At 35.5% G+C, this 26,365-nt stretch overlaps 1 protein-coding gene across 1 annotated transcript in view; it reads left to right on the top strand.

The window, feature by feature from the left end:
* LOC149189330 (7-deoxyloganetin glucosyltransferase-like) overlaps window positions 1-25,135 on the top strand; it is a 160,431-nt gene extending 135,296 nt beyond the window's left edge. Inside the window, exon 2 of the mRNA XM_089411794.1 lies at window positions 23,922-25,135. Within this exon, the coding sequence (XP_089267920.1) occupies window positions 23,922-24,868 (947 nt within the window). The 3' untranslated portion in view covers window positions 24,869-25,135. The remainder of the gene's footprint in view (window positions 1-23,921) is intronic.
* The last annotated feature ends 1,230 nt before the right edge of the window (window positions 25,136-26,365 follow it).

Below are 26,365 nucleotides of genomic sequence, written 5' to 3'. Positions count from 1 at the left end.
CCCAATGTGGGTGAAAACCACCTGCTGCAATATGTCTCTATCTTCTTTCAAATTAGAAACTCCTTTTACAATGGTTATGTACTGGTGCAGTCATTTACCAGTACGCAGGCTGCAACCTGCAGAGAGCTACAACTCTCTCTCTCGTTTTCCAGTCTCTCCTGGAAGGGAGCTACAACCCCCTACTTCTTTTCTTACAAGGACCACTTTTCATAAATTTTCAAACTGGATCCATAAGCATCAAATGATCATCAAGTATAAGAGAATCACCCAGTCAACTGTAGTAACCAGATCAACAATAATAGGACCAAACCCAGAACACAGCAATGATAAACAAAGATTTTAAGAGAAGTAAGCAGCTTCACCCATGTACTGCCTGCTTACAGTAAGCACCCTGCTCAACTGCTCGCCTGCTTACGTACGCACCCTGCTCAACTGCTCGCCTGCTTATGTACGCACCCTGCTCAACTGCTCGCCTGCTTACGTACGCACTGTAGTCAACTGCTCACCTGCGTACCTCGCTCTGAGTCCATTGAACTGCCTGCGGACCTCCGCACCTGCAACCCTTCTGTGCCTGCGTACCGGCGCACCTGAAACGCTTCGTTCCTGCGTATGTACGCACTTTTCTTTCACTGTACCTGCATACCTTCGGGCATAGATGATTTCAAGACTTCAGAAATAACCCAGACAGTCAGATCTACAGATCTGAACATGCGTCGAAGAGATCTCAATCCATCAATAGATTCGCCTTATTTAGATCTAGACATACTCCCAAGAGATCATAATATTTCAGATCTAGCCCTCATAAGATATTCAACCCAAAACATGCTCAAGCCAAATGATCTCCTTTGCTTTATATAGGAAAGCTCTTCCTTAAATCATGGATTAATACCACGGGCCGACACCATAATAACACAAATACCGTCGTCTAAATACCAAAGGTTAAACATAAGAAACCCCACGTGTGCTTTTCTTTGCCTTGAAATGTGTGCACTGGGGGTACGCACCTCCGGAACGGGATAACTGCGGGTATGTACGCACTTTATGTAACACCGACCTGTGTGTACGCACCTTATGTAAGGTGTACCTGCATACCCCTTATTTTCTTCAATATTTGATAGCTGATCATCAATCTCTGCTGCTGACTTGAAGTACTGTGATCTATCACCTGAATGGGTTGCCATCAAGGACAGCACATGCATCATAATGCCAACATTAGACTAGTGCAACATGAGGGTGTATAAGAGAGGTAAAACAACGGTAAATGGTCATGATTTGGGAAGGGAAAAATGGTCGAAAGGAAGCAAATTAGGGGGCTAATAGCAATAAAGTACCTACCCACTTAAGATGTCGAGGTACAACACTTCCAAGCAAATCCTCTTGATATAAATGGTATTCGTCTTAAATCAAGAAGAGTATTACAAAAAAGAGATTCTCTTGATGTCATTGAAGGACAGCATTCAAAAAAAGAAGATTCAAATGAGGAGACCAAAGAATCGTGGAATGCATTTAATGGAGAGAAAACATTAGAATAAAAAATTGAGAAATTTAGATCATGTTTACCATTAGATCCTATATGTTTTCAAGAGAATAATCAATGAAAAGAAGAAGATCTAAATGTCGTGGTAGAAGAGGACAAAAAGGGTGATCCAAATGTGCAAGAGAACTAAGAGTATCACAACTATATTGCCTTTTGGTTCTAGAAAGTCATTAAGTTAGAGAAAAACTCACTTATTTAACAATTATTGACATCTTCAAAGCATCTAGTCTCTCATATTCAGACACATGCCAAAGCAAATATTTCAATCCTACACATGTTTATCTGTGATCTTGATTTGCATATGGCTCCATTGGAAGTATTCCTCTACTTGAAATAGATTTTCTTTTTTCAAATAGAGTAGTATAGAAAAAAATAAATAAATAAATAAAGAGAAAAAGGAAAAGAAGAGTGAAAAAGCAAACCTTAGGTAAAAGCCTCCCTTGAGGTGACTGAGATTGACTCACTAATTGAAAACCTCCACGAGGAGTTCAATGGGTTAGAAAAAAGAGAAAAAAATAAGATCCTAGGTGAAAACCTATTCTGGGGTGCTTACGAAGACCTGTTGGTTGAAAACCTCATTGAAACAACCTATAGACCTATGGGAAAAGTAAAAGAAAATAAGAAAAAAGAAAAAAAGAAGAGAAGGAGAAAATACATATAGGAAATGTCCTTACCATGATGAATGCATAGAAAAATCAAGAAAACAGAAGAAACAAGCCAACCTGCATACTTGGCTCCAAGCCCAATTCATGCATCTTTAGACAAATAAGGAAGTTTCCCCACATCACACTCATCCATTTCCTAACAATCCACAACCTTCATCAATCATTCCAAGACTTTTTCATTAATTTTCCTTGATGTCCTATAGTTTCTACTGGAAAGTTTTTTGTTGCTATATGATTGCTAAAATACATAAGGAAGAAACTTTTTTGACCATACATTGAAGATCGTGCATCCACTAGATGATTTTTTTATGGGGAGGTGCATAAGGATGATGGTAACGTGCTTAAAAAAATTCACCAAATTCTAGTGCATATTTTTCAAGAAATTAGCCACCATCACCTACAACCAATTTTCATTTTTCTCAAGATTGGTGGATCTATTGGTCAATATTTTTTATGGGGAGATGTATAAGGTTGACGGAAATATGCTCAAAATATTTCAGGTGAATCCAATATACCATTTTAGAGATTTGTATTAAACAAGTATACTACAGGATTGTCCTAGATTTGCTACAGTTTTGTGATCGACATAGAAAAAGGGTTCATATATTATGTTTTTCATAGAGGAATAAGAGGAGGGGTCCACCACACCATAATCATCCATATTACATACCGTTTGGCCTCTTTTCCACTGAAATATCCACTGATTTCCATCAAAATTTCCCAATTTCACCCCTTCTTTCATTACTTTCACCACAACCAAGGCTTCAGATCCTTGTCCATAGATTGATAATGAATTATTAGTTTTTTTGGAAGCATTTTCTGAAGGATATTGTGGTCATAGAGGGGTCTATGTAACTTCTATAGGAATAAATATAATCCTGTAACAACCTGCACGCACAAGCCCTACAAGACCACATCTCAAGAACCTAATTAAAAGGACAACCATTGTGAAGACATTGGAGGGTCATTACTTTGACCTTAAGCACCTACAGAGTACCTTGTAGGCTGCTTCAAGATCACTTCCAACATATGAAAAATAAATATATGGTTCCATGAGGTTACACCAACAGAATGAAGGTTTTGTGCACCTACAGGACATCTTGTGGGGTGCTATAAGATAACCGCCAACACCAAATAGAGGCAGAATTCTGAACCATCAAGAATAAATCTTAAAAATAGAGGTTATGTGCACCTATAAGATATCCTCTAGGGTGTTATAGGATCACCACAAACACAAGAAAACACAATATTTATTTTAGAGAATAATGCACCATCAAATTAAGCAAGACCTCCTATAGGGTGCTACAAGATCATCATTAGAGCAGAAGAATCATGCTTGTAGAATATCAAACACAGTTGTTCCTTAAGTAGTAAAGCCTTAATGCACAAGACCATAGATACAACACTAAAAAGTGTAGTTGATCACGTAGCCAAAAACAACGCCTGATTCCAAGAGAATGTACATAAAAGACAAAGGACTTGCATCATTGATTTTTCATCCAACAAAAGACATAAATCCTGATATTTTTCTGAAAAAATTATAGGAAGAAAGTGATGCAAGGCAATGACGTCTCATAATGTGCTCAAGAAGAGCTTCATGTATGTCCAAAAATTCCATGCAAGCACCATAGGATCAACACCATCAGTAAGCAACCACCAAATACGTACATATATGCACTATTCTTCACCTTTCCTCTTGAGCCTATCATGGTTGAAAAAAATTCTCAATGCATGAGAAAGAAGGTTTTGTAGGCTCAAAGTGGAGTTAGCTCTCTCTTTTATCATGCATGAAGAAAACAACAAAGCCATAGAAATTGATAATTACAAGGGTGGGCCATTGGGTCTATGAGGAAGTTGCAAAGGTGGCCATCTAATACAAAGTGTTGATCCCACCACCAAACGAAAAATGGGAAGAAAAGTGGGCGCGAGCTTCATTTGCACTAAAAGTTCATTCATAAAAATGGCAAAGAGGCCCCCTACTAGCATTGGAAGTCAAGATAGATATGCCAGAGGGCCCATAGACAATAATAGAGAGGCTAAAACACGGAAGAATAGCTACTATAGGATACAAACTATGTGTTATAGGATACTGACTGTGTGCTACAAGATACAAACTACGTGGTATACAACTGTCTGAAAAGGTGTAAAGGAGACCCATTTGTGAAATTTCGGCCACAAAATCCGATAAGTATGAAGGATCTCTAGGGGAAGGGTAAGTACTTGATTTTACTCACCTTTTGTGAATAAGAAGCTTATTTAATTGATCATTTTATTCCACACATAATCATATAGCAGATCTCTGAAAATCAAAGGAAATTTAAATGTGAAGTTTTTTTGTATAAGTTGAGCATGATATTTTGTGAATGGACTTTTTTTGAGTTGGGCATGCCATTTTTCCTTCCCCTAACCAATAAAGAGAATCACTCCTTTGACTTATGTTCAGAAACCCTAAATTTCTCTAAAACTAGTAGTTGATAACAAAATTCCATTTCAAAACTTTCAAAGAAGCTAAAATAGGGGCCATGGGGGGTGGTTTTAATTGGAGACAACTAAGGATGGATCTGCAGAAGAAGAAGAGGAAGCAGAAGAGAATGAAACAAAATAAAGAGTGCTAGAGAAAAAAAATAGAAGACAAGATAAAAGGGTAATAAGAAGAAAACTAAAGAAATAACCTCTCTCCAAGCTAAGGGAAAGCAACCCCAATCCTCTTAGAAGAAGCTAAGCGTCAGGGGAGCCAAGGCCAAACAAATGAAAGAAGAATTTTCCCTGCTAGAGAAAGTAAAAAAGTTGTTACAGGAAATTAGTGCATTGCTATAGGAAAGTGTTAAACAACTACAAGATAGATCAGAGAGGCCATGAGGGCCATGAATGAGGTATAGCTAGGTTACTAAGTTTCTCAGAGGATGAGCGACACTTTCATTAGGGTGGTATGATGGGCCTCCCAAATAGTTACAATTCAAGGCCCATATAACCATCCTTTAGCATAATAAACCTCTCTTTTTTCATTTTATGAAATATTTTTTAGTTTTAATATGTTGATCATGAAGGTTAAGAAATAATTGCATATTATGTGCTTAATATTATTTAATTTTGTAGAATATTGTCAGAATATTGGGAAGAATCTGAATATTTTGAAGATAAGATAATATAGGGACTTGATCCCTGCTACATCATGGACCAAGATTAGATAATAAATGAATAATACTGAAATTATTGATTAATTATGGAGATCTAGTGATTGAGAAAATCTAGGAATGAGTTCCCTAACATTGAATGAAAATTCTTACTATTGGGAACCAGATCCACTTCTTGAGGGATTTGAGGGGAAAGATGCCTCCTTTCAAGGAGGATGCTTCCAAATGAGTTTTTATAAGTACCAATTCTAATTAGCCTCTACGGACATGCATTTATTAGTCTTCTTGTGAAGAAAACTTGTTATTTAGCAATTCTACTTTCATTTCTAGGTGGGATGTACATGGATTAGCTCTAATAATGATGTTTCATGTAATTTTTAGCTTCTAAGGCTTAGCTTATTTCATATTACTTTAAGTATCCTTAGTATTTTCCACCCTAGGAGACTCAAATCCCTAGTGTACAATTTCCTTATCTTCTTTGAATGTTTTTTCACTTGCATATCTTATTCTTGATTTTCCTATTTCTGCATTTAGTATTCATGCTTCATTTGTTATCGTTTAGATGAATTAAATGATTTATGTACGTTGTTTTTCAGGTCATTTATACATATGAAATCATGATTAATCCTTGGAATAACCTTTAAAATTCATATTCGTCATTGAGCTACTTGGATTGGTTTAGTAGCTCGCAATTTTGGAATTTCTAGAAGTATTCTGTAGAAAAATAGTAATATATTTCTGTTGAATTTCCGTACATGTTAATGAGATTATTTCAAGTACATTCCACTTTTATTTAATCCAAAAATCATCCAAATTAATAAAAAAAATTACCCCATAGCATTTTCACTTGATTAGGTTAGGCATTTGGTAGGTTAACTAGCTCATTGATTCTTGATTTTTTGGTTTTTAGATTAGTAATTCTCAGGGAATTTTTAGCACATGTTAGAAAATGAATTTTTGAGAGATTGAACTTGGATTGGAGCCCTAGTACATCCTACCTAATAAAAAAATTTACCGCATATCATTTGCATTAGATTTCCTTCGTCATTCAGTGAGATAACTCAGAGGACAAACTAGATGGTAGACTAGGTATTTTAGTCTTTTTAAGTATAAAAATCATAATATTGCTTGTGTGTAGGTGAGAATATGGTTTGTAGGGCTGCAAATTCTCATTGAAACTCCTCATCCTACAACCATATCCTTTCTTTTTACCTCAAAAAATACTTCAACACATTGTTGAATGTGAGTACATTTATGGTTTGTTGAAGGCCACCGTGTGCATTGTTCCTTGTGCAAGACGGGCCCCTAAAGGGTACAAGGATTGGAAATGGAAAAATGAAGCTTTATCCTACCTTTCACTACCATTTCCCACCTTCATATTACTTTTTTAGCCCTCATAATTCTTGCGGATTCAATCGTGTAGAGAAACAAGGAAATCCTATAGCAATCATGTAACAATCTCTTAACATCGTGTAGCATAGTGTAGAAGCCCTACAAACATGATAAAAATTATTCTTAAAGATTTATTTTTCCTCCTAGCCTTGAATAATGTCACTTACGATCTAAAACCACAATTAAGGAATACCATATACCACTTAGGAATTGTCCTGGGTTGATAATTTAAATTAGTATCCTTGGGAGTTGCAACATTCTTGTTGTAATATTGGGGCTCATCACTAACACTTCAACATTAAATAAAAAATTGCTTCAATTCGTAACATGCTTTTTGAAACACACACACAAAATTATCTCAAATGTATGTTTAAATAAAATTGCATAGTGTGTCCAACATACAAAATGATACCTCATGCAAAAACATGGAAGTATGGCATATGGTGACCTAAATAGAAATTGAATTTAATATACAAGTGTCATCTTATGCACACACATGAAATTATGGAATATGATATCGTATATAGAAAATGGGTCTCATTGGTCACTCATTGACCACATCCACCTTCACCACTATCGTTTGCATCATGTAGGTTGATATTTCTCCTCTTACTAAGAGAAGAAGGTTGAATTCTTTTCTTTTGGGGCATGCTTCATATTTTTTGGGATTACACAAAGAAAGAAAAATTCCATAAAATTTTTTTAGAACAAATTATCGAATTTACAAGTTGGATATTTTATAATTAAAGACTAGAAATCTCACCATATATGATGTAACTATTCATGAGGGTGTTTCCCTCCTCTATGACCCCAATGCCTCTACTATAGCACGTTGTAGTATTTAGAAGATTCAAAGCATGAAATTTAAAAAAATGCACAAAATTAATTTAATTAATGATAAGCAAAAAACCAATGAATAATATCACCATGGATGTCTTGCAAAATGATGGAGATCCACTGGTAACTAGTTGGCTACACAAACTACTTAGAGGCAACATCTACTATTGCATCTACTAAATTTTCATGATGGGATAATGCTCAAGGGTCTACATGGGGTCTATGTGGAAACACCATTAGATTTGGAATAATAGTAATGAAAATAGGGTTGGGGGGGTTACTTGATGGTTTATGATTGTAACCTCTATGGGTAGATTGGATGGCGAGGGTGGTGGAGGTGGGTGGAGATTAACAACCATGGTTTGAAGTATGTATTGAAATTTGAAATGGAGGTAATATGGATATCAAAAAATGTAGCAATGTGACGAAACCAATGAACAACTTATTCAAGAATATTGGATGGTGCTGAATAAGATGTTTAACCAACCCCTCCAAAGTTTACCTAATTTCACTGGTTTAATAGGGTAAACATGAGACAAATAGTTATTATGACATAGAAAAACATTCTAGCTCTAGTTAAGGAAGTTGGACCTACAACTGACCCTCGACTAATGACTCACAACATTCGTCAAGGATAGAAGGCACTCAAGGCCAAAGGACCACCCCATGTGAACAAACCCTGAGTTGGGGCCACTTTTCTCACAACTTAAACTCCAACTGCATGCATGAAAAGCCTTGAGTGCACTTGAAACCCTTCAACCACACAGACAACACTACCTGAGTGTGATTGTGACCCAAATTTCCCATCTCAGAGGATGTGGTCCTGAGATCTTGGCCATAATTCCAGGTCAACCTCTAGACTACTACTTAGAAGCTCCTAAGACTTCTTAGACACATTAATGACATAATAAAAAAGTTAAAATTCACAAAACTTGACCTAGACTATCTAGAAAACATAAGACATTTCATCAAAAGCATGGAAAACATGTAATCTACGGGTCATGAATGCATATATAATCATAAGAGTCTAAGATTCATCTAAGAAGCACTAAGAAGCTTCGATGCCCTCTCCACATAGCTACACCAACACTTATTAGTCCATACATCCATCAACCAATCAATAGCTAAATGATTCATGAGAAGAACCATAGATAATACACATCATATAAGCAAGATATAACTAGAAAATAATCATCATACAACCCATGGAAACTCAACCATAATATAACCAACATAATTGATACATATTCTCATAGATCATAATAAGGCAATGTCTCATATTAACATGTGAAAATACCAACCAATTCAGGGACTTCGACGTACCACCTGACCATAGATTGGGCTGAATTAAATTTCTCTTTTAGCTAATTACCCCTATGCCATATTCCAAGTATGAATGTGTGATCTCATGGAATAAACCAAGACAAAATCATTGAGGGATTCCAAATGTGAGAACACCTAAACTCTCAGCAACTGTGATTCTACCTCTACATTCGGACATCACTAACATCAACCAAATCAATGTCTACATAAGTTTTCTAGGACTCGAGGAACGAGTAAGTAAACCCAAAAACTTCTAGGGCTCTAGAGTGTTTGCATAACCTAGCGCTAGGGACTAGTAACTTGACCCACAAAGGGCTAAAGAATATTTGTCCCAACCTAGGTTCCAGGACTAATAACTCAATCCAAGCTTTTCAAGGGCTTCAAGAGAGTTTGTTCCAACCCACAACCATAAGGAATTATGAGCACCAATTAGTAAAAAATAAAGCAGGAAATTCCACAACACCATAGCTATCCAGGAAATGGCAAGGAAAGGCTAAACCCACTATCAATCTATGAAAATATCCATTGCAATGACAACTCATAACCATAAAATCACATGCATATACCATGCATCTTGAAATAAGCAAGGAAAGAACACATGAAACTTGTTACCTGCAAAGTAATCTAGTTGTAACTACTGATCCACCTATTCCATTATGCTTTCCTACTTTTCTTTGCCTTCTTTATACAAATCTTATGTATGTCAAAGTGCTCCAAGAATAAGTGTACATGAGTGTGAGAGAGTGAGAGAATGAAAGAGAGCTCCAAAAAAAATCTGTCAAAAAGTTGTCAAAAGCTAGCAACTAATCCTTAGAAGACTTTTTATCATTGTGGCCTTTATTTTCTTCATTTTCCTTCAATTTCCATTGCATACAAATTTTTGTCTCTTCACCTTCCTTTTCCCCTATTTTCCTTTATTTCATAAATAAAATGCCAGCTATTTCCGCTTTTCCTTTTCCAATTTCCATAGCCATTAATTAATCGTAAGTGATACCCATCACTTTATTTTTCCCAACATTCAACTTGTAATACATGTCCCTTGACCTTGTTATTATATTCTATTTACATGAAAATCGACCAAGGAATATTACAAACCCCTCCCCCTTGTGGCAACACCGTCCTCGATGTTCAATGACACTTATCAACCATAAAAATGCATGCTTCCCATGGAGCTTTAAAACATAACTCCATGCAACATTTACATCATATCATACTACTGAGACCATGGCCATCATAACGTGAACACCATACCCCTTATTGAATATTTATAAAATATGTTGATGAAATATTTACAACATACATATGCATATACATATAACCAACACAACATCAAACACATATACTAGAATAAATTTGCTCAACTAGTGAATAGAGAAGGATACATATGCCACATGTGATCAACTATATCCCATGTAGCTTCATGAGGCCCAAAGTGCTTCCACTAAACTTTAAGTTGCTTGATTTCTCTGTTCTAGAGCATGAGTTGTTTCCACAGTAATATACATTGTGGTTATGGCTGGAATTCGCCTTGGATTCCACCTGCAACATAGACCAATTAATCACATAATCAACATCATGTGTAATGTCCCTTAGTAATAAATAATAAATAATAACTAATATAATATAATATTAAATAAATAATAAACAATAAATAAATAAATAGTAATAGTAAATAAATAATAAATAATAATAAAATATTTTAATTACATGTTTTAAATAAACATAAATAAGAATAAATAGAAAAATAGTAAAGCTATCAAAAAGTAAAAACAAAAGAAATAAAACAAGAAAGTAGTAAAAATCAGTAAAGCTATCAAAAAGTAAAAACAAAAGACTAAAACAAGAAAGCAGTAAAGTTGCATGTTGACACATGGAGTGTGTGCATGTGGTTCCCCTTCCAATGTTTGCTCTATTTAATAGATGGGGAGGAAGATGAGAGGCATTCTATCATTCCATGATTCCACCATCAATTCTCTTGGGAGAATAGTGTTGTGAGACAAAGGATTCCCTAGCAGTATTGATTGAGGGCTTGGGGGTGGCCAATTGTAGCAAGATTTTATGCAATTGATCCTACGGTTGGGTGGAGAGTCATCCCCAAGACTTTGTTGCAGTTAGCAGAATTCAACTAGCGTTCAACCTTGAAATCACAAGTGAGAAACATCATCGCCATAGGGAAGTTATCTCTAGTCATATTTTTGTAATTTGATGTTAATTAGTTGATAAATTGCATGTTGATTATAAATCGCATTACTATTCTACTTAATTATATGTTCTTATCTCAGGGCTATTACATCTTGCACATACTTCTTAAGCAATGAAACATAGAAACTATCATGGAATTTAACTGTTTGAGGTAGTGCAAGTCGACAGGCAACTAGTTCAATCCTCTCAAGGCTCTCAAAAACCCCAAAATATTAAGGTTCTAGGTTGGCACATTATGTAATCCTCAAGGATATCTTCTTGGGATTGATGCACAAGTACACATGTTCCCCAACCTAAAAATCATTAAATGCCCTATGTTGATCATCATAAATATTCTTCTTGTCCTTTTTTGACATCATAATTGCTTCTGATAACCTACATTTCATGTTCCATCTCTTCTAAGATATATGGTCGAATCAATACCTTATTGACTAGATCACAACAACTGATCAGAGTATTACAACTCTGCCCATAAAGTTCCTCAAACAGGCTCATCTTCAAGGACTTCTGATACCTGATTATAAGTAAACTCAACCAATGGTAGCTACTCTTCCCACTTCCTCTATTGATGCATGACATATATACTCAACATGTCCTCAAGAATATTGTTAACCATCTTTATCTGTCCATCTGTCTTTTGATGATAAGCTGTATTGAAAGCCAAATTTGTCCCCAAAACTACAAAAAACTCTTTCCAAAACTTAGAAGTGAACTTGTCATCTATCTCAGATACATTCTTCTTAGTAAAACCATACAATCTCACTATATCCTTGATGAAAATATGATCTACGTCACTAGTTGAATTTGTAGACTTAACTGCAATGAAATGAGGTACCTTGGTCAACCTGTCATTGACAACCATAATGGAGTCATGCTGCTTCGATGTCCTCAAAAAAATTGTAATGAAGTCCATGGAAATGACCTCCCATTTACATTATGGAATCAAAATTAGCTCCAATAAACAACATAGATGCTTACACTCTGCTTTTACCTGTTGAAAATCCAAACACCTAGCCACAAACTTAGTCACTTATTTTTTCAAGTTCAATTAGCAATACAAATTATTCACAATTTTCAAAGTCTTTTGATATCCCAGGTGACTTGAATATAGCTTAACATGAAATTCCATCAATATAAGCTTCTCGAGCTCACTTTCAATTGGTACATAAATCCTATTCTGAATTTGATTAAGCCATCTGTTGTGAGATGATAATCCACAGACTAATCATTTGTACTATGGTGTTTTAACTTTTTCTTAAGTTGTTGGTACCTATCATCCTCCAACCCTATCTACAAGATCCACTCCTGCAAGTTTGTACCATAAGAAGTCACTGCTATAATGTGATTTTCTTGTACTCTTCTACTTAGAGAATCTGCAACTCTTTTATCCTTTCCCTTGATGTACCTAATCTTGAAGTTAAGCTCACTGAGAGTAACTAACCACCTAGATTGTCAGGCATTTAGATTAGGTTGGTCAAACAAGTATTTCAATCCACCGTGGTCACTCATCAAAACAAATCTCCTACCAAAAAAATAGTGCCTCCACATCTTCAAGGCATGGATGATAGATGCCAACTCAAGATCATGAGTTACATAATTCTTCTCATGCTCATTCAGTTTCCTTGACTCATAGCATACCACTTGTCCTTCCTACATTATAACTCCACCAAGTCCCCTCTTACAAACATCGGTACATACGACAAACTCTTTATCTAGATCTACAATATTCAAGACGAGAGCATTTGTAAGAAATTACATCAATTGCTCAAAACTAGCTGCACATTCCTCTATCCATTAAAACTTCTTTCCTTTTATTTGCAATGATGTAGGATAGGAAATCCATGAAAAGTTCCTGATGAACCTCTTGTGCTAGTCTCATGAATGATCTGACCTCATCCACATTCATACGTTCTATCACCTCCATAATAACTCGAATATTTTCTGGATCCATTGCTATACCTTCCTTGGAAACACCATGCCCCAAGTAATGAACTTATGTATGAAAGAAACTAAAATTGTTAAGCTTGGAATTCAAATGATACTCTCTCAACAATCTTAACATTGATATTAGATGTTATGCATGCTCTTCCTCATTCTTAGAATATATCAATATGTCATTAATGAATACTATCACAAACTTCTACAAATAAGGGTGCAACACACATGAAAGTGGCTAAAGCATTAGTAAGACCAAAAGGAACTACTACAAACTCATAATTCCCTTACATAGCCAGAAATGTGGTTTTGTGGATGTCCTCTTCTTTGATGTGCACCTGATGACATTTTGATCTCAAATAAATCTATGAGAAAATTTTTTGTCCCTTCAACTGATCAAACAAGTCAACAATCAATGAAAAAGGATACCTATTCTTAATCGCCACCTTATTCAATTGCTTGTAATTAATGCATAACTTGAGAGTACCATCTTTCTTCTTCACGAAAAATACTAATGCACCCCAAGGTGACACACATGACCTAAAGTATCCCTTATCAAGCATTTCCTTAAGCTACAACTTCAATTCCACCAACTCTAGAGTGCTCATCCTATAAGGTTCCTTCAATAATATTGTTGTTCCTCGCATCAACTCAATACAAAAGTCCACTTCCCTATGAGGTGGTAACTATGAAATAATGTTGGGAATACATCCTAAAAATGTTGCAAAAACATATACCTCTTCAAGACTTCAACATCCTCAACATCCTTCCATTTGTCACTGCAAATATGAACTACGAACAATACACAACCTTTCTTTCTACTGTTTTTTTTCTTGCATAGCTGTAACCATTATCACTAATATAGGCTTCTCCTTTCCCTACAAGATTCTCATCTCTCAATCATTATCCACACTCTCAATAGCCTTATCATAGCAATCTACCTTAATCCTATGAATGTATAACAATACATACCGAACAACATACCATATGATCCTAACGAAAGCACATTTAGATGCATTGATGTAGACATATCATTTATCTAAAATGCACAAGATCATAGACAATCATGAACTCTTTTCTTGGTACTTATAGCCAACTGCACCAACCAAGATTCCACATGCACTTCTCTACTCAAGCCGCACTTATCCACTCGGTCAAGACTGATATAACTATAGTTAGATCCAAGGCCAATCAAAATAGAAATAACTTGATCACAAAACTTACTTTCCATCTAGATAATATATTCTTGATGATCAAATTTCGTATCATCCAATGTTGCATATATCTAAGGAATACTCTGTCCAACATTCCTAACTATGAGTGCTTCCTAAGCACTGCAAGTCTCATCTCTACCACCTTTATGATGCAGAAAATATCTCCTATGATGATCCTTGCCACAAGTCCAACCATTAGGGGAATTTTGAGGTCTAAAATGGGCCTCCTAAGAAAAATATACAACTAAAATAAACTTTTTAAGGACCAATAAGATTTAAGCTGATGATTTTAACCATGGAGGATGATTCACTATTTTTGGAGTAAGAAAGTTAAAAGTTTAAAAAATAATAAAATAAAAAAACTAATTTTTCAACTCATATTTTCAACTTATCTCCTTAATATTTTACTCAGATTTCAAGTAGAAGTACTCGTTGGATGTAAAGTTTAATTTCTAATCTAAGGAGTACCCATACTGCATACTTTTGTTGGACCGTGCTACATGAAAAAATGAGAAATACATGAAAAAACGTGATTGCAATCACATTTTTCTTGTATTTCTCATTTTTCATGTAGCAGGGTCCATCGAAAGTAATCAACATGGGTACTCCTTAGATGAGGAATCAAATTCTTCATCCAAAAAGTTGAAAATACGAGTTGGAAAAAAAAGTTTTTTCTTTTTGTCCCTCTAAAGATTGATGATGTAATCTAATCTTATTTTATTATTTTCACTATTATTTTATAATTTCCTTAGGAGGCCCATTTTAGACCTCAAAACTCCCCTAATTACTATTAAGGCTTCCTTCCATCACCCTTGTTCTTCTCCTCAAACTGTAATCCCTGTCCTCTGTTAACCACATTGAATTTCTTGTACAACACTGGATTCTCTTTGCTACTTGCATTTTGAGGTCTTCCTCAGTTCTTGTCCCACTTTCCTTTAGTCTTGTCATTACCTTTCCAACCCTGTTTAAATTTAGATTTATGATTAGACTACTCATAAAAATGTTTCAACTTCCCAATTACTTCCTCTAATGCTTGTTTCTCATCGTACTCAAACTAATCTTTAAATGTTAATGACAACACAACAACGAATGTTTGAAACTTCATCTTCTCATGCTTAATATATTGTACATACCTCAATAGCTCCAAGAACTTAGTCATACACGCTTCATTTGTCATATATCCCCTCCTCAACTCATAGAACTCCTTAGCCTTGCCATTATAGTATCTCTCTAACAAATAATTCACCCTGAAAAGTCTCTTGAACACATGCCAACTCAACTCCTATTTCTTGATACATCTAACATGTTTCACATCTTCCCACCAAAAGTTTTCTTTCTCTTCGCGACTCAAAATGGTTATCCTCACTTTTGTATTCATTTTATAATCATGCAACTTGAAGAACTTATTCATCCCAAGTAACCATGCTTCTATATCTTCAATTTTCTTCATCTCTCCATCAAATGTAGGAGGTTTGGATTTCTTGAACTCATCGAACAAAAATGCATCTTGTTTCTCTTGTAAGAATGATAATGATGGTGACCATGTTGTCTCTCTAATCCAGAACTAGCAATAACCCATAATTTCTACCTCTCCTATGAGGTGTATCTAACCATCTGCCACCTTTGACTATGTCATCCCTATCTGACCTGTGCCCTCCATGAGACCTGCTACCATAAGCCCTATTTGTTGTTTCCTCCTGTCCACAACTAATCCTTGGTTGTCCCTATCTTTGCAAATCTAATAACTCTGAAGAATCAATACATTGACCTTTTCTTGTTTCTCCATGCCCTAGAAAGTATTTCATGTGACTAAATGAATCTATTGTTATCTTATTTGTAAACTCTTAATATCTGGCTTTAAACTTCTCAAAGCATCTCTTATGTCAAGAGAGTACTCGTCTCTATGCTTGTCATCAGATCTCTAGGGAGAGTCACGTGAACTTTAATACATCATTCTACTTGTCATCTTTGATCTTCTACTTCCTGCAAACATACCATGTCACATAAACCAAATATAAACGTAATCAACATACCTGAGTGAAGTTCAGGGGAGGCTATGTTAGGCCCCTATACTACTAGTGTAACCCCTTATTGTTATTAGTATAACCCACTTATTATATTGTTGTACCCATGTAGTGCCCATATTGTTACTATTGTGCCCCATAGAAGCCCATTATTGTTATTATTGTGCCCTTACATTATTATTGTTATGTCGGCTCTTATTATGTTATGACCCCTTAGACTCCTATATATAGAAAGGAGGTCTTTTCATTTGTATCATCCAAGAATTGTACATTTATGTAATGTAAAGGAGGTTGCCCCCTCGAAGAGGCTGAATTCTAAGGCGTTTATCTATCTTTTCTATCTTTTCTTGAGCTGGTTTCATAACATTTGGTATCAGAGCTTTGGATTCTAGGGTTTCGCTGCTCCAAACAGGTCATCGTGGCATCTTTGCTATAACTTTTTTTCTGTGACGTTTCAGAAGTCGCAAAAAAAACCCATTTGTGAAGAAATCGTGTTGAACCTTGGTTCCGAATTTCAGAGCTTGTCGCACGATATTTCCGGAGATATGATCTGAGGAATTTGGTATTTTGGGAGACTCCTGAATTACATTCAAAACTGGTGACCTGGGGAAAATCGTCATAACTTTCTCTCTAGGGATCGGATTGAAATTTTGTAAGAAGGTACAGAAAGAGGACGGACTGTAGTTTTTTTTGTATCTTTTTCAGATCCAGAGGTAAAAACAGGGACACGTGGCACTTCATACAAGTTCGCTCTTCTGGAAAGGTCTATAATCAGGTCATCTTGGGAGATTGTGCATAACTCTTTCTTAGAGAATCCAATTTGGATCAGACCTGTGGAATTGGAAAGAGGACATAGAGGGCTACTACACATCACAATTTCAGAACTTAAAGATCTGAAAGTACATAGTTATAGTCATTCAAGGTTGAGCTCCTAAAATCAAGAAAAATCAAGATGAGGAAGTTTGATGGCAAGGATCCCTTAAATTGGATACTTCAGATGGAGCAATATTTTGATCTAAATGGTGTACAAATGTTACAAAAGGTATGTATTGCATCTTCATATTTAGAACCAGATCAATTTTTATGGTATGAAGGGCTTTGTTCTCGTAAAAAACTTGTTACGTGGTCAATTTTCACGGAGGAAATGATAGCACATTATGAGGATACAAAGAGCAACACCTTCTTTAGAGCAACACCACAACAATTGGAAAGAGTAAAAGGGCTTTGTGACATAGTGGAAAGAAAAATTATGGAAACCAGGAAGCATACCACTCACAACTATAAATTTGGAAGTGTTGTTTCTCCTAGCCTTCCACAACCTACAAGGGTTACACCACAACAATTGGAAGAAAAAAGAGAAAAAGGGCTTTGTTAAAATTGTGATAGCAAATGCACTAAAGGTCATAAGTGTGCTGAGAAGAAATTATTTTACATAGAATATGAAGAGGAGGAAGAAAAGGATCAAGAAACATCAAAAGAAGAATATATACGCCAGGACACAACCCCAGAGAAAGAAGAAATGAATCAGACCATATCTTGAAAAGCATTGGCAAGAATTACACTCCTAAAACTATCAAGATAGAAGGACATATCAAGAACAAAAATGTTCAATAAGTGAAAGATCACATCGAGCATCAAGAAATGAATCCGACCATATCTTGTGAAGGATTGGAAGAAATTACCACTCCTCAAACTCTAGAGATAGAAGGACATATCAAGAAGAAAAAGGTTCAAGTAGTGAAAGATCACATCAAGCATCAACAACAAGTTCTCCAACTTTTAAAGGATAATGCTACTTCGGTGCAAAATCAAAAGAAACAACAGGTAGATCAACATCATACTGAAAAATGTTTTGATGTAGGTGATTGGGTATTTTTACTACTACATCTCAAGCGAGCTATTTATGAGAAGGAAATGTTGGCAATACTACATGCACTTAAAAAATGGCGACCTTACCGAATGGGAAGACTCTTCAAGGATGAGGATGTGGAAGCATTGTTTTGTACTATTTCTATTATCCAACCAGATTGGATAAACGAAGCAAGGGATGAATGGAAGAAGGATGAAGAAGTATGGCCACTTATTCAAAAGTTGCAAAAGCTCCCAATTCAAACAATATTGCCAAAAATTGAAGAGGAAGGAAAAATCATATTGGAACTTGGAGCAATCACAGAAACAAGAACCCGACAGCTACGAAATCGATCAATTTCTAAGTATCTCATCAAGTGGAAGAACTTACCCGCTGAAGATTCCACATGGGAGGACAAGAATTTTATACAGAAGCATCAAGAACTACTCAAGTGTTGAGGACAACGCTTTTTGAAGGAGAGGGGCATGTTAGGCCCCTATACTACTAGTGTAACCCCTTATTGTTATTAGTATAACCCACTTATTATATTGTTGTACCCATGTAGTCCCATATTGTTACTATTGTGCCCCATAGAAGCCCACTATTGTTATTATTGTGCCCTTATATTATTATTGTTCTGTCGGCTCTTATTATGTTATGACCCCTTAGAATCCTATATATAGAAAGGAGGTCTTTTCATTTGTATCATCCAAGAATTGTTCATTTATGTAATGTAAAGGAGGTTTCCCCCTCGAAGAGGCTGCATTCTAAGGCGTTGATCTATCTTTTCTATCTTTTCTTGAGCTGGTTTCATAACAGGCTATCTCATTTACATAGTCAATCCATATTATCCCAATATACATATATATATAATCAACATAGCAATCATCATAACATGGCAACATCATGATGACACAAAATCACAACAATGGCCATCAAAATGCATGCATAACAAACACATAGACAACTAACATGCATGCATGAGAAACACATTCCTCCCATCCAATCCAAGTGTTTGAACCTAGAAGCTCTGATACCACCATATGGTACCCTATTTCACCCAATGAGAACAAAACCTGCTCTGATACCACCTTGTAACCACCTCCTCCCAAATTTACCCAATTTCATCAACGTGCCAAGGTAAACATGAGACAACGATTTACTATGACATGACCCAACCTTTTGGCTCCAGTTAAAGAAGTAGGTCCTACAACTGACCACCGACTAACAAATCACAACATTCCTCAAGGATACAGGGAACTTAGGGGCCAAAGGACCAACCCGGGTTACCAAAACTGAATGTAGGGCCACATTTCTCACAACTTAACCTCCAACCACATGCATGACATGGACTAGGTGCAGTTGAAGGCCTCCAATCGCACCCATAAAATTCCCTAAGTGCGGTTATGACCCAAATTGCCTAGTTCAGAGGGTGCAGTTCCACGATCTCAGCCCCAATTCCAAGTCATTCCCCAAAACACTTCATAGATCTTCCTAACACTTCTCAAAATCATTAATGACATAACAAAAAAGTTAAACATTCAATCCTGAAGGGAAAACTTGAACTAGACTGCCTAGAACACACCAGACATCTCGTCAAACACATGGTAAATATGTAAGCTATAGGTTATGAATGCATATTTGATCATAAGAGTTTGAGATTCATATGAGAATCGCCAAGAATTCTATATATATCCTCTCCACATAGCTACAAGAACAGTTATTAGTCGATAAATCCATCAACCAATTAATAGCTAAACAATTCATGATAAGATCCATAGATAATACACATTATATAACTAACATATAAATAGAAAATAATGATTATATAAACAATGGAAACTCAACCATAATATCGCCAACATAATCGATACATATGCTCGTAGATCACAATAAGGAAATGTCTCATTTTAACATGTGAAAATACCAACCAAGTGAGGGACTTCCATGTATCACCTGACCATAGATTGGGTTGAACCGATTCTCTATTTTATTCAATCACCCTTATTCCATATTCCAAGAATGAATGTGTCATATCATGGAATAAACTAAGAGAAAACCAACCAGGGCTTCCAAACGCCAAACCACCTCAACCCTCAACCATAATTATTCCACCTCCACCATTAGACATCGCTAACACCAAATAGATCAGTCTCTATCCAAGTTGTCTAGGGCTTCGGGAACTAGTAACTCAACCCATAGCCTTCAAGGGCTCCAGAGCGTTTGTCCAACCCAGCTTCAGGGACTAGTATCTCAAACGACTAATGGCTCTAGTGTCTTTTTACTAACCTAGGCTCCAAGACTAGTAACTCAACCAAAGTTGTTCCAGGGCTTTTAGAGCATTTGTTCCAACCCACAACCATAAGGAATTATGAGAACCAATCAGTAGACAATCAGGTGGAAAAACTCACAACACCATGGTTATCCAGGAATTGACAAGGAAAGGCTAAAATTACTATCAATATTGTTAAATTTCCATGCCAATCACATCAGATAACCAGAAAATCACATGCATATGCCATGCATCCAAAAATCAACAAGGAAATCACGCATGCAACTTGTTACCTGTAAATCAATCTAGTTATAGCTACTAATCCACATGTTCGCTTGTGTTTTTCTTCTTTCCTTTGCCTTCTTTCTCCAAATCCCATGTATTCCAAAGTGCTCCAAGGATTCTCCAAGAATGATCTAAGTGTACACGAGTATGAAAGAGTGCAAGAATAGAAGGGAGCTCCACCCAAAAACTGTCAAAAAATTGTCAAAAGCTGGCAACTCATCCTCAGAAGCCTGGTTATCATTGGGGCCTCTATTTTCTTCATTTTCATTCATTTTTCCTTCAATTTTCCTTACATGAAAATATGTGTCTCTTCAGGTTCCTTTTATCCTATTTTCCTTTATTTCATGAATAAAATGGTAATTATTGCCAGTTTTCCTTTACCAATGACTTTGCTAATTTCCAGAGCCATCAATTAATCACAAGTGATAACCATCGCTATATTTTGCCCATCATTTAGCTTGGAATACGTGTCCCATGACCTTCGTATAATAATTTATTTACATGAAAATCAACCAAGGGTTGTTACAAGATGTAGGTCACATAGATGACAAATAGGAAAATGACACAACCTACATATACATATATAATGTTTTAATTATTTAACAAAAATAATTTAATGAAATAAACATTTAAACAAAGTTTAAGTTAAAACATGATGCCTCGAAAGGGGATAGTATTTCTAGCAGGGCATGGCTCCACTCTTTGTGTCATCGCTATCTATAATCAAAATTATAATTATAATCAAACTAAAATAATATATAATATGGATTAAAAGCATGTGAATAGTTTTGGAATGAGAGATCAATTTAATTCACCATAGATGAGTATGATGTATACCAAATGAACAAAAAACATCATGTTTCAACATCAATGGTATAAATTTGCAGTGATGTATCAGTGGAGGTGGGATAGTGCTATCAAAGTGTAGCAACTATAAACAACACACACACACAAATATATAAGGAATGTAAAGATGGTCAAGATAATAACCTCCTCCATAAAACTTTTCCATATACTAGCTTCCATAAGCCCATGGCAAGTATATTCACAACTTGAATATATTAGGCTCACATGAGCCTCCATGTGGCCTTTGTTGGTCGAATAATGCTATAGATTCTGATGGTCGAGCCCCTTCCATAACACCAGCTACCAGTGGCTCCTTACACTATGATGCTACGAAGGTGCCATGTTGCACTAGGGTGCAAGTCAATGTGGCTATTACGTTGTAGGTTTGACTACTACTATCCATTACTTGAGGATTCTAGGAAAAGGGATTTACGCCTTTGTTTGAGTGGACAAAGACATAGTGTTGGATTGTGCCTAGAATTTTTCCTATCTTGTGCAGACCCACAACCCTACCCATGGAATTATTTATTGTCAAATTAGTTGATATGGAGTCCTAGCATGAACTATGCCCATAATTTGCTTAAGAAATATAGAAGTTCCTCCTATTATTATAGGGTGGTTCATCAAATATCATGAACCATCCATCCATCCATTTGTCTTGATAGGTTAATAGGTACATGACTTCATGTGAATGCATCTTTTGTTAACTTATAAAGGTTGTTGTCTCCTTTGTTCAATGAACCAATGACAAAAAAATCTTGTTCAATAATTTCGAGGTCTCTAATTTAGATTTTATTTAGACTAGTTCTATAGTGTTCATATATCCTAGCCCTGTAATAGAAAATATTAATTAAGTGTCCTTATGCATTGGAAATAAGTAATACAATTGAATTTAATGAATTTATAAGAAATAATAATGAAGAACCTCTAGTGTTTTGGAGATCCTATAAGAGTTCTCTCAAAGCACGATTCTCACTAGGTTTCATGACAACCAAGTTTCCTATCATTAAATATGATAATTGTATTTAAAGTATTAATTAGAATTTTTTTCTCAATTTTAATATGTGGAATCCAAAGAAGATATATGTAGTTGACTCGGCACTCGATGAGGACGAAGGATGGACGTTTTTTTGGGGATGTGGATACATTATTAAATCTCAAAACCTTTAAATTTGAAAATGCGTATTCCATCTTAGATAATTCTGTTGGTAAAACAAACCTCATTTACCAAAGTTTATATTTGTTTATAAATTCTAAATATGCACAGGTTGATACACTAGAGAGTAGACACTAGTTGGAACTCGGGCTTCAACGCGTTTTAATTGGAGTTGTCTATAATGCGATTTTTTGAAGATTCCGGTGACGGAATCCGGCGGAAGAATTGAGGTCAAATCTTGATTTCTTGCAGTTAAAATGGTTTTTTAACTGCATATTTGGATTCAGCACCCTGAAAAACCCCTGGGAGGCTTTCATTGTGCAGAAACTAGCTATCAAACTTGCGATTCCAATAATTCCTGCCGGATTTCGACCGGAAAAATCCGCCGGAAAGACTTTCAAAAAATCGCGTTATAGACAACTCCGTTTTAATTTACATATATTTTCTCGTTGCAAGAACACGACAAAAACTTGATGAAGCAAAATTCTAAGCGGACTGACACAGTGGCTGCTTTGGAAAAAAACCAAACTTGGAAACTTGCATTGCCCGTTGAACAAATAAAGAGTCAAAACAGCTTCATCTGTTGGAATATAATGTTGAAAATTATTGTCCTTTATAAGAGTATAACTAATATTGTATACTTAGATTTAAATAAAATTTTGAAAACAATAAGGCAGGTGTAAATATTAATTAAGGATAAATTATAAATTATATTAGTTAATTCCAAAAATCCACTTAATGTGATTAATCGGAAAAACTTTTATGGTACACTATTTTAAAATTTAAAATTATTTATTTATTAAAATAAATGAATTATTTAATCTTTATTTTTAATTTAAATAACACTTATTTTATAAGTTTTATTTTATTAAAAAAATCTATAGATTTTTTACCTATTTAAATTATTTGATTTTTTTTGAGACTAAAGACATAATGCATCTACCGAACCTACATATTTCTGATTACTCTGGGTACAATTTTTGGAAGTTAGAATAGGATACATGTAACGAACATACAGAGAAATGCAATCAACTATGAAAGATTGAAAATGAAGGATGGAATGCGTATTCATACATTTTATTGTCTGTAGAGGTGAAATGAAGTATGGAAGATTGAAAACAAAGGATGGAATGGTTACTAATATATTTTATTTTTTCTACACTGTTCCAATAGATCTGAGTTATTTTATTCAATTATTTTCATTTGCTCAGGAAAGACAATAACTAAAATTGTATTTATATCTCCTTCAGTAAGCGAAGCTAAAATTTCAGAAAAACTCATCACTTGTCTTCCCGGCAACCTCCCACCATTGAAGCCAACCGACCTGTTATCCTTCTATCGCGCTCAAGACCCATCCGACGTTCTTTTCAAAGCTTTTCTCCATGAGTCACAGAAGCAAAGTAAAGCGGACTACATATTAGTGAACACCTTTGAGGAGCTCGAAGGGAAGGATGCAGTGACAGCACTGTCCTTGAATGGTTCTCCTTCTCTGGCCATAGGACCTCTTTTTCTTCCCAATTTTTTACAACGAAGGACATCGGCATGCAGTCTGTGGGAGGAGGAGGAGGGCTGCTTGACGTGGTTGGATATGCAACGGCCGGGATCAGTCATATATATTTCATTTGGGAGCCTCGCTGTAAAATCAAAACAACAGCTGGAGCAGCTGGCGCTAGGGCTAGAGAACAGCGGACAACCTTTCTTGTGGGTTCTCAGGTTAGATATCGCAGAAGGGCAGGCTGCAATTTTGCCGGAGGGCTTCGAAGAACGAACAAAGAAACGGGCATTGTTTGTGAGGTGGGCGCCGCAGGTAAAAGTCCTTGCCCATCCTTCAGTGGGATTGTTCCTCACCCACAATGGATGGAACTCTACGTTGGAGGCCATGAGCATGGGAGTTCCTGCAGTCGGATTCCCGTATTTTGGCGATCAGTTTCTCAACTGCAGATTCGCGAAGGAGGTGTGGAGGATCGGCCTCGATTTTGAAGATGTAGATGTGGATGATCAGAAGGTGGTCATGAGAGAAGAGGTTGAGGATGTTGTGAGGACAATGATGAGCACAGTAGAAGGAAATAAACTGAAAGACAACGTCCTCAGACTCAAGGAGCACGCAACAAAGGCAGTCCTCCCCGGAGGATCTTCTTTTCTGAACTTAAACACTTTCGTCGAAGACATGGTTATGTGGAAAGGATTCCAATCCTAAAATGCAAACCATGTAACCTGGATTCCGGAAAATGTCATGAAAAACCTCGGAGATTTGCTAATAGGTTATTGCAGTACAGTATCAAAATTATTTCTCAAGGATACCTCAAGCACTGGAACTGGTTCTATCTAAACATGCTTGCGGAGGGTTTCCAAACCTTTCACGTTTTACTCAGAAGCGGGTTTGCTAGATAGGAAAGCCAGAATTATTTATTAAAGGAAAAGTATTTTGAACATATTAATTATAATAATTATCCTCCATTTTATAGCTTGACTGACCTCATCTGATTCAGAAATTACACATTAAATGCCAGATTCCGTGATCTTAAAGTATCTAGAGTGTAATGATTCCATCTGCCTAAAATTTTAGTTAATATTTTCTTATGAGGTGACCGAATCCTGGCGTTTGGCCGCAATTTAAAATTACCACCGCTGAAGTGTCATTTTCCTGTTGACTCTTAGATAGTAAATTACGTTTCGAAGTATTCTGATTCTAAAGCTCTGTCAAAGAAAATTTGTTTCCAGGATGCGTTACATTGTGACCCGCTGCTCATACATTTAATCGCACAATGAAAAAATCACATTGCGAAATTCACACGTCCATCACCCTTTATGCGCCGCTCTCGTGTACATCTTGGCCGCTTCGTTCGAATCTGACCTCAAAGTTCTAAATAAACTACAATTTAGATATTTTGTTTATTAATTTTTTTAAGGGATGTTTTTTGTTTTTTTGGGTCTTCCTCACCAGTGATGGCTTTTAAACATAGTCTTGTTTTTGTTTTTGATAGGACTCAATCACAAATTTTGTAACATCCAACTTCCCTACTTAACTGTTCAACCACAAGTCTCATTCTTTTCTTAAGAAATGTTAATCAAGTATTAAAAATTAATTATAAATGATATTTAATTAGTGTAATAATACATTTATTCTAATTATATTTTAATCATAAATTTATTATTATTTGATTTAAGACTTTTGTGATCCATAATTATTTTTGTAATAAGTGTTTTGACAAATCACATAAGCAATGATTGATACTCTACTTTTAGAACCTAATAATGAGGTTAAAGACCAAAATGAAAAAAATAGCAATTGTATTGAGTCTTAAGATGCTTTACATTTGAAAAGAATTGTTATTTAATATTATATTAAAAAATAATTGTAGATGTAAAAGTAATTTATTTAAAAGTGCAATTTTATATTTGGAATAGGATTTTTGAATTTTAATTTAACTATGAATAATTATTAAGTGAATTGTAGAATATTCTTACTAGTATATACAAAGTAAAGATTGAGATTTATTTTCAAAGTAGTTATGTCTTTTTTTGTTAGTGGGTCATATGAAATGAATTATGGTTTTTTAGGCATGTGGTATTGATAAGACATTATGTTGGCCCATGGTATTATAACAAAGACCATTTACAAATTAAGAATCTCCATGGTTAAAAATCTTGTTACATGTTTTATATATCATTTTTAATAACAATAATAACAATA

This window comes from Pinus tabuliformis, chromosome 3_1, assembly GCF_031772625.1.
Source record: "Pinus tabuliformis cultivar Carrire ecotype Pingquan chromosome 3_1, CPIR1, whole genome shotgun sequence".
NCBI lineage: Eukaryota > Viridiplantae > Streptophyta > Pinopsida > Pinales > Pinaceae > Pinus > Pinus tabuliformis.
This window is presented reverse-complemented; position numbering and strand designations above follow the sequence as displayed.